This window comes from Molossus molossus, unplaced genomic scaffold, assembly GCF_014108415.1.
Source record: "Molossus molossus isolate mMolMol1 unplaced genomic scaffold, mMolMol1.p scaffold_m16_p_8, whole genome shotgun sequence".
Taxonomy (NCBI): domain Eukaryota; kingdom Metazoa; phylum Chordata; class Mammalia; order Chiroptera; family Molossidae; genus Molossus; species Molossus molossus.
The window spans coordinates 106,210,342-106,222,634 of NW_023425402.1; the positions used below are offsets into that span (position 1 = coordinate 106,210,342).

Here is a 12,293-nt window from a genome sequence, read left to right on the forward strand (position 1 = left end):
AGGAGCATGACTTGTCTGGAGGGGCAGACGTAGCCATGTCAGAAAAATCGAGATCAAAACCAGAAGGCAGTAACTATTTAGCTCGTAGTGACTCACCGGCAAGGCCAGGAAAGCCCGTCTTCACAGCTTGACAGCGAAGCAGCTCGCGGGGCAGGCACGGATAGCACACAGTGCATGTTTGCTGTGTTTGCACGCTGACCGTCCGCTCTCACCAGGGAACACAGAGTTGTGGACTTCAGGGGGCGAAAGGAAGTAGATGAAAAGGACATTGGTAAAACACTCAAGATTTCTGGCTGGCGTCTCACCCTGGGTATGTTTTCATTTGACGTCCCAGAGATCTCTTGGTCCAAAACATGAGAGGAATATGTGCACGCGGGGTCCGTGCCTTTGGGGAAAATGTTCTTACTAGAATCGCTTCCCGAAATGGGTGTTTAAGCCCAGCTGCTGATGCTGCCGCTCAGTCTTCGGGCAGACTCGATAGGCCCGCGGTGGACTCTGAGGCCATACTGTTTAATAGTGTCTGTGTCGTGTCCTCTTTAAGAAAAGGAAGTGCCAAACAAGCCCTTGCGTGTCCGAGTCCGATCCTCAGACGACCGGCTGTCCGTCGCGTGGAAGGCGCCACGCCTGTCCGGAGCCAAGAGCCCACGCAGATCGCGGGGTTTTCTTCTGGGCTACGGGGAAAGTGGCAAGAAGATGAACTACGTCCCGCTGACGAGAGATGAGCGGACACACGAGATCAGGAAGCTCGGTGAGTTGCTGTGCCCTGGAGCTCAGAGTTGGTGATCTCTCCGCCAGTTCGGCTTCGGAACCTCGTTCGTGACCGACCTTATATTTCCGTTGTAACGTTTACTTTCCAGGTATTATAATTCTTCAAAATTATGTTCTCTGTTCTGTCGTCCATCTGTGCTTCCACCCCTTTTTTTCTTAAATCCTCACCTAAGGATATTTTTCCATTTTTGTTCAGATAGAATGGGAGGGAGAGAGAGGAAGAGAGAAACATCAATCTGAGAGGGACACATCAACTGGTTGCCTCCCACATGACCCGACGAGGGCGGGGGATGAACCACCACCGAGGTACGTGCCCTTGCCTGGAATCAAACCTGCGACTCATTGGTCCGCGGGCCGACGCTCTAACCGCTGAACCAAACCAGCCAGGGCCCTCCATCCTTTTAACCTTCAGTTAGTGGCAGGACAGGGCTGCCTCCAAGTGCCCACCAGCTGCCTCCTGACCCCAGAGCCTGGATCCCTTGAGTTGGGCCCATTTTCTGGACATGAGACGGGACCTAATGCTTTTTACATCTAGGCTCTGTGTTCACCGGTTGCTCTTTAAGCCTTGTCTTAGATCCTGGGACACGGGACCGTGGGTCCCAGCGAGATGTAATGTGGGGACACCCAGTGAGGCCTGCAAACCAGGCCCGCTGTCCTCCGTCTTTGCAAACCTTATCGGATGAAGGAGGCGTTGGCTGTGGAAGCTGAGGGAACATTCGCTGTGCCCGGGAGAGATTCTGTGCATCAGTCTAGACGGGGTCAAGGCCTGACCTTTGCTGGCCTTGTTGGGTGACAAGCCTGGACATGGGACGCAGGCCCTGCTCCAGGGCTGATGCTTATCCCTCACGGCTGGTGCTTCTGGTGTGGGGACAGCGCCCGCTCCCGCTCTCTGCCCTCCTGTCCTGTACTTGATGAGTGTGGCAGGCGCATTGCCTCCGCGTGGCTCCGCCCCTTCGGTCTCCTCCTGGGGAGCCAGCTATAGAGCACGCGTCCTGCTCAGCTCCTCGGATCTCAGCAAAGTTCCTCTGATTCTGGGGCTCGCTAGTCAAAGGACACTTGCCCCGTTTCTCCGGCTTAGTTCGCGCCAGCGAATGCTTGGGCCCCACTGCTTACTCCGCCTTCCCTCCCTACCGGGGTCCGTGCTCGGCGAGGGAGAGGGTGTGATTCACTGGTAGCCAGGCGATGCTCAGCTTCTGGGACACACGCAGTGGCGGGCTGGGATGGAAGGAGGCCAAGTAGCAGGAAGGGTGGACCGCTGAAGGTCTGTGTGACATCAGCCGAGTCACCAATGAGAAGGCAGAGGGTGCCCTTTGGCACCTACTTAGTTATAGGGTAAGATCTTCTCTCACACACAGCAAGGGACGGGCAGACGGGGCACCCAGACAGGACCGGCGTGGAGAAGCAAGGGGGAAGAGAACCCCGCAGCGAGAGCCCCCGGGGCTGCAGCTGCCGCTGAGTGCGGTTTGGAGCCCAGCCTGGGGTGGTGGTGGCGGGACAGGCCCACCTGTGAAGAAGCCTGGCGGGCGCAGGCTCCTAGCTGCATGAGCGCAGACCCTGTTTGCTGAAGGCAGGCCACACGGCATTGCGGGCTCCGGACAGGCAGCTCCGGGCCCCGGGACTCCCCAGGCCGGCCCCTGGGCTGCATGGCGGGCCCTGGCCAGGGCAGGCTGGGCCCGGTGGGGCACTGGGGGGACGGCCAGGCTGCAGTGGCCCTGAGACAGCCTCCGAGGTTCCGTCCGCTGCCCTGTTCAGCCACCTGCCCAAGACTCTTGGCAAAGTCCACTGAGTTTCCATTTCCTGTCCTCGTTTTCTCGGGAGGGGCCCTGGCTCACCCGAGGACAGCAGGGTTTTTGTTTCTTGCTTGGATTTGGGCCAGTGTTGAAGACTGGTCGGAGGTGGGCTCCAGTCTCGGCCTGAGCGGCCAGTGCAGGCTCCTGGACTCCCGTTATGAAGGTCTCGGAGGTGGCCGCGAGGACCGGTCTCCCGGAGGCGGGCTCCAGCGGGCCGGAGCGTGGGGCGCAATGAGGTCCCCGAGGACGGCGGAGCGGGCCTGCTGTGCTGTGGGCCGCCTGTCCCCTGAGTTCATGCACCTGAGGATTTTAATCCCGTTTATGGCAGAGATGCCATCGGAAGTGGTTCTGCAGAGAATTCGGACCCTAAGGAAACTTGGCGAAAAGGGAGCCTGAGGTCCTGTCAGCTGAAACCCCACCCTAAGTGGTTCACTCAATTTCTCATTGGGTGTGTTGTGCCACCAGGGACTGGGTCCCCGCAGTCCCTCACAGAGACAGACAATAAACAGAGTGGAGCTCCCGGTGAAAGGAGGCCCAGGGGACAGCGGGGGGCTTGGCATGGGTGGCAGAGGACAGAGCAGACGCCACAGGCAGAGGTGGGCCCGCACAGCAAGGAAGAACAAGTGTGCGACAGCTTGGTGTCTTTCAGAAGTTACGACAGACCTTCAGAAATCCAGGCTCTCGGGGTTTCTGCCACGTTACACACTTGAGGTTGAATGAGGGGGACAGAGGTACCTGGGGGGTCATTGGGGTCCCTGGGTTGGTGATTCTGGGGTCATTCTGAAAATTTTCTCTCTACGCTACATTCATAATCGAAAGCACAGAAAGGTGTGCTTTTTATGCCGCCATGTGTTGAACCCCGCACAGCCAGTGTCGGGCACTTTCTGGGCCCTGGCTGCCCCTCCTCACCTGCTTGTTCAGAGCCTGGGGTTTGGGGCCCTGCAGACCTGCTGCTTACTCCATGACCTTGGGTGGGTCATCCCACCCTGGGAGCCGGCCTCCTCATCTGAGACAATGCGGGCAGGCAGCCCCCCTCCCCCAGCCTTTGTCAGGACTAAATGAAGAATTGACGGGAAATGCTTAGCACAGCGAGAGCTGGCCCCGCCCACGTGAGCTGCCCTTCCCATTTCCTGCAGCACAGAACCTCTCCTCCATGGTAGTCTTGGGCCAAGTTTAGTTTGGAGAGCTCAGCAAATCAAGGATCTGGGCATTAGAAAATACTCTAAGAAACACATTGGAAATATGTAAAAATGTCAATGGTCAGTTATTCATTTCTCGGGGTTCTTTCAGGTGTAGCTATCTGTGCACGCTCCTGGATAAATGGCAGGTTCTCCCGTTGTTGACTCGGGCGTAGTTCCAGAGGAACGAGCAGGTCCGAAGGGAGGCCTCTGCCGAGTTCAGTTTGATGTTCTGCGAGGGCAAGCGTGGGGAACCAACGGAGAGAACAATCCAGAAACGAAGAGAACGTTTAAACGCACCCGTTTGCTCTTAGCAAATCTCCAGAGCCTCCGTCCAGCGGATCCGGGCTGGATTTGGGGTTCGAAGGGCGCATGCCCCACTGCGCTGCTGACTCGGCACAGGGCTGCTCCCGTCTCCTCTCCCTTCCTTCTGATGACAGATCGAAACAGTCACCCCTCGTCTGCATTTTAGAAATAGAAAGAAATTGGGGGACTTAGGTGGATAAATACACTATTCCTTTCTTTTTAAAACATTGTTCATCTTTCTTTGATGCTGATGAGCTAGAAACCCATTTTTCAGGGATTCTATATAACGATCACCTTCGTGTATCCTAACATAATAGCGTTCTGGGTGAATTTAGTTCCTACCGTGTTCTCATCTTTAGTTGCCTGGAAGAGGAGGGGGTGCCCCAGAAGGAAGAGCTGGGGAGGGGGCAGGGGCAGGGGACCGAGCACAGGGGGATGTGTGTCCCGGGAAAGCCGACGGCAGAGCCTCATCGCCTGCTCCTTGGTCCGCAGCCTCCGAGTCGGTGTACGTGGTCTCCCTGCAGTCCATGAACTCCCGGGGGCAGAGCCAGCCCGTCTACAGGGCTGCCCTGACGAAGCGGAAGATTTCAGGTATGTTTCTAAGGATGTAACCCATGGTCTAGTGTGGATTCAGTGCTGTTCCCCAGCGTTGCTGGCTGGGTGATGAGTTCCTTGGATTTCCTTGCGTGTAAAGGAAACAGCAGGGCCGACTTGGACACAGCGTGTTTCTTTTACACTCAGAGGGTAGAGTATTTTTGTGGTAAAATATAATATATTTCCCTGTATATTTGAATGTCTTCACTGTGCACTACATTTGCCATAATATGAGCAGCCAAACATTTATTCCATGTAAGGGCACAGTGCGATCCACGTGGGAGCTGTCCCCCGGTGATAGATGTGAACAGAGAGAGAGAAGGGGGGACGGGGTGGCATGCAAGATTACAGTCACACGTTATTTCAGCTCCACTAGAGTGACAATGGCATAGAGAACAGAGAGAACAGATGTCGTAGTGGCATGCAGATAGCCTGACCTCTGCTCCCGTGCCAAGCGAAGGGATACTGTTTCCAGCCATTCACAGATACTTTTATAGTACTCATATATCAACAAAGTGCATACACCTTTTCTGGATCATGCTTCTTATTTAAAGAGCCAACTTATAGCATAATTATTTTCATAAGCTTATAATTCATTTGTTAATTATAATTTTATATTACATTATATATATTACATGATATTTTATAATTTAATATTTATCATAATTTTTACATTGTATAACAGAAGGTCCACATACACCATGTTTCATCTTTATTATCTGTTAATTTCTGCTCTAGAAGGTCCCTCTGCCCTTTGCCTAACAGGCTAAATATGTCCACCTTTCCCTACTTGTACCTCAAGCCACAAACAGGGTCCCTGAAAGTGGAAAAAAAAAAAGAACAGAACAAACAAACAAACAAAAACACACACAAAAAGCCCAGGAGACTCAAAAGCAAAACTGCATTTCAGTTTGCTAGAGTTGGAACAGAAACTGTCAGCTCTGTGTCTGTGGCGTGTTCTACTGGAAACCGGCAAACCGAATTCTGCTTTGTAATTTGTCTCGGAACCCCACGCTCTGGAAGGTGAAGACACGGAGCCCGATGGGATCCTTGCTGTTCGCACCAGAGTGCTCACTGCATCCCTGATCCCGAGGAGATGCTGAGCTTGTCCGCCCCTGAAGTTCTGCTCTGCGTAAAGGCTGTATTATTTCCCAGAAACTTAAGCGCATGTTGAGAAAATACCGAGTTAATTGGAATGACTTTGACCAAAACACAGCCTCCCTTTCGTACTGTGCTTCATGTCCATTGTGCTGGCAGCTTTTCTTTTTTTTAATCCTTGCCCGAGGATATTTTTCCATTTATCTTCAAAGAGGGTGGGAGAGAGAGAGAGATTGATGTGAGAGACACACATCGATTGGTTGCGGCCCGCATGACTCCGACCAGGTACATGCCCTTGACAAGAATCGAACCCACGACTCCTTGGTCTGCCCACTGACCCTCTAACTGCTGAGCCAAACCAGCCAGGGCTGGGCTGGCAGCTTTCCAAGCGAACTGCCCATTTCTTAGACTGTTTAAGAAGGGCAGGAGTGGAGATTATTTGACCAATCAAATAACTGCTTAACTTTCTATTTATTGCATTTCATCTACATCAAGCGTACGCAATTTAAAAATTGTACAGGACGAATAATGAACTCTGGAGGCCAGAGGAAAAGGGCAGGGCCTCTTGTTAGGGACCTGCACCCCACTGTCATTTCAGAAGAGGACGAACTGGACGTCCCCGAGGACATCACTGTCCGGGTCATGTCATCCCAGTCGGTGCTGGTAGCCTGGGTGGATCCTGTGGTGGAGAAACAGAAGAAGGTCGTTGCATCAAGGTGCTTTTCCTTATGTCTTTGTCTGTTATGTATGAGCGATGTGGGTTTTCTGGCCCCGAAGAGACGTGTGTATTTTCTCGAGTGATTTTATTTGCTGACGTATTGGAATGCTATCCCTGGTCTCTGGTGCTCAGCCTTATCTGGTGTCTGCAGAGGTCCTGGATCCCATTTCTTTCTTCACCTCCATTTGCATTTGCTTTGCCTCATTAATGCTCTATTCATGTGCAGAGGAGACCGGCCCCTGGGGAGGAGGGGCAGCCCTGAGCTGTGGCAGTAGGAAGGCTCTGTGCCGAGTGCCAGGCACTGGCTAATGCCTGGCAGACAGGGTTCCTCTGCAGACACTCTGCAAGCACAGGATTGCTTCGTGTGGAGTCCATTTGCACATACACATGAATCGGCATTTTTCTTCTGCCATGACGTTGTGCTGTTCTGTTTTTTTGTTTTGTTTTGTTTTGTTTTGTTTTTATGGGTTTGCAATAGCATACAGAAGAAAAGCCAATCATTAGGTTAAAATAATTTTTGTGTTAAGAAAGCCACTGAACACCATGTCTAGTTAGTGGTAGATTAAAATAGTCATCAAAAGTTTGTGTGTCACGTGACTTAACCGTGTCTACAGTCAAGAGACGGCCACAGATTTGGTGGTCTAGTCATTACATTATATGCAATTTTTTGAACCTATCTGCAACCAGGAAAAGTGAATGTGCTTTAAAAAATGAATGAGATATAATGCTGAGTAATGTATGTAATATGTATAGATCCTTTTACTTGACTTAGGTATAGTTTCTGTCACTGCCTGTTGGTACAAAACCATCTGTTTCCTCTGGAAGACCTCAGAAGGTTCCGTGTCTCTCCCCCCAGCCACATGCCCTCCTCAGCGAGGAGTGTTCCTGATTACCTATGGACTTCGGTTTCCAGCATCTTGATGAAAACCAAAGAGGGCTTGAGTTTTCTGAACAGAACCCTTGTGTTCATTGGTGTGTGCGTCTGCAACCGAGATCTCATCCAGACTTAGTAACTGTCATAATGAACAGCACATTTTTAATGCATCAAGCGCTTTCTACTGCAGAGTGTCCACAGAGGCGATTTCTTGGCAAAGGAGCCCAGTAGATGTCATTGGCAACACCCAGGGTGTTGAGGGTGACCTCTGCCTGGGGCTGCGGAATGCTGTCACCCAGCTTCTCTCCTGTCCTGCTCTGTTTGTCACACGTTTTTGCTCCTTCTCATGGTCATAAGTCCACTCAAAACCTCATGCTGCCTGCCCCTTGACCTCCCAGGAGACGTGCCCGATTTGGAACGAAGTGAGTCTTTTTGTCTCTCTTTTCTGGAAAGCCTAGCTACGCTGTGCCAGTTCTGATTCTTACCTCTCTCTTTCCGCACCACACACACGCACAAACACGCAGGCACATGTGCACACAGGTCCCCGCCGGGGCACTTGCCTCATCAAAGCCATCCCTTCTCCCCACCCCCTTCTGAGTCTCTGCTTCAGCTTTTGAGCAGAAAGACTTCGGTCTTTAAGAGTCATCTTTCCTGGTCGGCGCCAGATACCTTTGCCTGTAACTTGAGTAGATTCTTTGAGCCAGTACCACAGTCACAAGTGTAGATTTTTCTCTCTCTGGTTTCCCTGTTTCCCTCCGAAGCCATCACTTCCTGGAAGGAAGCGCATCAGGGAGCCTGGCGTCGGCCGCAGAGAGCTGGCACCGAGTGCCCTGTGGCCCTGTGCTTCCTTACAGGCAGCACACCGTGCGCCACCGGGAAAGGGGGGAGCTGGCACCGAGTGCCCTGTGGCCCTGTGCTTCCTTACAGGCAGCACACCGTGCGCCACCGGGAAAGGGGGGAGCTGGCACCGAGTGCCCTGTGGCCCTGTGCTTCCTTGCAGGCAGTACACCGTGCGCCACCGGGAAAGGGGGGAGCTGGCACCGAGTGCCCTGTGGCCCTGTGCTTCCTTGCAGGCAGTACACCGTGCGCTACCGGGAAAAGGGGGAGCTGGCGAGGTGGGATTACAAGCAGATCTCCAACAGGCGCGTGTTGATCGAGAACCTGATTCCAGACACCATGTATGAATTCGCAGTCCGTATTTCACAGGGCGAAAGAGATGGCAAATGGAGCACGTCTGTCTTCCAGAGAACTCCGGAATCGGGTCAGTATGGAAATGGTCTTTGGATTTTTCAATTTGGAATACCCCTAAAATCAGATTGAAAGACAGTTTAAGCAGCCAGTAGTGATCAAGGCCAGCATAGGCATTTTTTAAAGTGATACTAAGCCTAAGTCTTGGTAGTGTGTCTCTGCATAGACCCAGAGAAGTTAAGGAACTACTTCCTTGGGTCCATGTGACATCCTTCCTTGGCTCTTGTCATTAGCTTGTTATTCTGACACAGCACCTTAGACCCCAGGGTGGAGCATCCGTGAATCCCCCATGTATGTGAACCCCCACATTCCATGGCTCCCCAGTGTAGGGGTGACTTCTTTCCTCAGGCTGAGGCTGTATTGGATTCCAGGGGAGAATTCTGCTCTGCATCCAAAGTTACAGTTATTTTCTTTAAAATTGTGTCTTTATTTTTATTTTTTATTTATTTATTTTTATTTTATTTTTTATCCTCACCCGAGGACATTTTTCCATTTTTTGTTCAGATAGAGTGGGAGGGAGAGAGAGGAAGAGAGAGAGAGAGAGAAACATCGACGTGAAGGGACACATCGAGTGGCTGCCACCCGCACGACCAACCAGGGCCGGGGACAAACTGCAACCGAAGTACGTGCCCTTAGCGGGAACCGAACCCTGGTCTCTCTGTACCGCAGGCCGACGCTCTAACCGCTGAGCCAAACCGGCCAGGGCGTGTCTTTATTTTTAAAAGCCTGGATTTTCATCCTTGTCTATTTCAGTATTCAGCAATGAGAGAAACTCAGAATTCCTAAAAGCATTTCTCTAGATATGTCTAAGCTCACTCTCTGAGTTGGTAGAACTGATGTAAATCACTCTGTGACACAAGAATCCATGCAGAATTCTCTCTCATTACCATGAAGGTTAACACAGTCGCTCTTCAACAAAACTGCACTTAAGGACTGCGAGTCACTGATTTTTAGAATACGCAGGAGGACATTTTTAAACCTGGGATCCTTGACCTTCCTTTTGTAGCTCCGACCACAGCTCCTGAGAACTTAAAAGTCTGGCCAGTTAATGGCAAAACTACAGCTGTCACTGTAGCGTGGGACGCACTGCCTGAGACTGAGGGCAAAGTGAAAGGTAGGATGCTCGTTACTCAATGTGTTCAGTGCACAGGGGAGGGAAATCCCCCACACGTATATTGACTCTGATAAACACGGGTTCCCATCACAGGCCTGGTGACCGCACCAGAAACAGGGGAGCAACATACCTCTGTGAGGTGCTAACTCAACAGACGAGGATGGATTTGGGTGCTGCTATAGGAGGGGAGATTTTTGTATTTAATTGCATGGGTATGACATCCTAACCTTTAGCTATACACATGACCCCTTGTCTTGCATGGGTCTTTCCACTGTGCCAGTAAGATCACGGGAAGAGGAATGAGCAGGGCGCCCTTGGGACCATTAGTGTCTTGAATGGGACCAAAAATATCTTTAATGGGTTTGAAAACTCAAGTCAGGAAATCATATGGAAATTTTTTTTTTTCCTATTTGTCAGCCTTTTAAATTAATTACTTTTGGGGAGTTGAGGAAAATATGACCTTAAAATAACAATACTGTAGGTTTAAAAATAGGATAAAATATTCACAAATAGAATTCAAAAAGTCTGTTGAGAATACTAAATAAAAGCACAAACCTTTTTTTTTTTTAAATCTTCACCTGGGGATATTTTTCCATTTATCTTTAGTCAGAGTGGGAGGGGGGGAGAGAGAAAAACATCGATGTGAGAGAGACAGATGGATTGGTTGCCTCCCGCACGACCCGGACCAGGGTGGGGGACAAATCGCAACCAAGATATGTGCCTTTAACCAGAATCAAACCCGTGACCCTTTGGTCAGCAGGCTGATGCTCTAACCACTGAGCAAAACCGGCCAGGGCCAAATTTTTTCTTTTTACTGTAAAAACGTTCAGAACCTCTCAGAAGTCTGTAGGAGATATTGTAGCGGGTCGTACTGAGCTGCTTCCTTGACACCACTTTATACAAGTGTACCCTAAGGGTACTTCTATTGTTACACAACCTTGAAAGACAAGTTTAACTCTTCAGAAACTATGAATCTTAATATCCAGAAACTATGAAAAGTTTGTGTAAGCTTAAAGAAATCCAGAAAATCACCACTGATCTCCTCTGAGAATTTCTTAATTGAAAAAAAATGGATAGGTCAGGATGGCGGCGTAGGTAAACGCAGTATCCGTCCTCCCACAACCACATCAAAGTTACAAACTACAGCACAACCATCATTCAAAACCGCCTGAAATCAAGCTGAATGGACGTCCTACAGCTACGAAATTAAAGCAGCAGCCACACTGAGACTGGTAGGAGGGCGGAGGGGACGGGCTGGGCCCACACCCACGTGTGGCGGATACAAATCAGGAGGACACCTCGGCTGGGAAGGTCCTCCCTGAGGACTGAGGGGTCCCCGTCCCACACCAGGTGCCCTGCTCAGGGTTCCAGTGCCAGGAAGAGAATCCCCATCACTTCTGGCTGGAAAACCAGCGGGAACTGAGGCTCAGGGAAGCTGAGGTGGCTGGAGCCCCAGGCAGCTCCTTAAAGGGCCCTGCACGGACTTATCGGACTCTCTCCCTCTGAGCTTGGAGGGGAGGCAGCTCGAGGGGCGCCAGAGACATACAGGGAAGAACTGAGCTGTTTGGCACTGGAGCGAGGGCCGGAGAGGGGGCTTTCTCCGGGAGAAAGTGCTGTCAGAGGCCTTTGTTCCTTTGGAGAGCCCTTCCCTGGGGTGACAGACAGTCACCATATCTGGGACTCCAGCAACCTGGCTCACACTGGTAGCCCCGCCCTGGTGACTCCCTGAGGCCCCGCCCCACCCAACTTTCAGGCCCACCCAAGCTGTTGCCACTTGCTTAACCATAGGATTGGCCTGTCTTGGATCCTGCTTCAGGTTTTTCTAAAATCTCTCAAACAAGCATCATCTGGGCTCAGATAGCCCCATACCGCTCGTTAAGTAATACACAGAAACAAACACAGAGAGGCAGCCAAAATGAGGAGACAAAGACACAGGTCCCAAATGAAAGAACAGAACAAAACTCCAGTAAAAGAACTAAGCAAAATGAACATAAGCAACCTAACAGATGCTGAGTTCAAAATACTGCTTATAAGGATGCTCAATGAACTTAGTGAGAACCTCAGCGAACTTAGTAAGGGCCTCAAGAGCATAAAAAAGGACCAGTCAGAAATGATGGATGCACAGTCAGAAATGAAGGAGGCACTAACTGAAATAAAGAATAATTTACACAGATTCAATAGTAGAGTAGGTAAAGCCAAGAAGCAAACCATCAATTTGGAATAAAAGGAAGCAAAAAACACCCAATCAGAACACTAAAAAGAAAAAAGAATCCAAAAAAATGAGGATGGTGTAAGGAGCCTCTGGGACAACATCAAGCATGCCTATATTCACATCTTGGGGGTGCCAGAAGGAGAAGAGAGAGAACAAAAAATTGAAAACCTATTTGAAACAATAATGGCAGAGAACTTTCCTAACTTGGTGAAGGGAACAGACATATAAGTCCAGGAAGCACAGAGAGTCCCAAACAAGATGAACCCCAAGAGGCCCACACCAAGACACATCATCATCAAAATGCAAAAGGTTCAAGACAAAGAGAGCATCTTAAAAGCAGCAAGAGAAAGGCAGCTAGTTACCTACAAGGGAGTTCCCATTAGGCTGTCAGCT

The 12,293-nt window shown here is 50.6% G+C and overlaps 1 protein-coding gene across 1 annotated transcript in view; it reads left to right on the forward strand.

The window, feature by feature from the left end:
- The window catches only part of FNDC1 (fibronectin type III domain containing 1), a 64,721-nt gene that overhangs the window by 13,771 nt on the left and 38,657 nt on the right, over nucleotides 1-12,293 (forward strand). Inside the window, exons 4-8 of the mRNA XM_036248552.1 lie at nucleotides 542-748; nucleotides 4,535-4,633; nucleotides 6,333-6,450; nucleotides 8,400-8,587; nucleotides 9,581-9,688. Of these exons, the coding sequence (XP_036104445.1) occupies nucleotides 542-748; nucleotides 4,535-4,633; nucleotides 6,333-6,450; nucleotides 8,400-8,587; nucleotides 9,581-9,688 (720 nt within the window). The remainder of the gene's footprint in view (nucleotides 1-541; nucleotides 749-4,534; nucleotides 4,634-6,332; nucleotides 6,451-8,399; nucleotides 8,588-9,580; nucleotides 9,689-12,293) is intronic.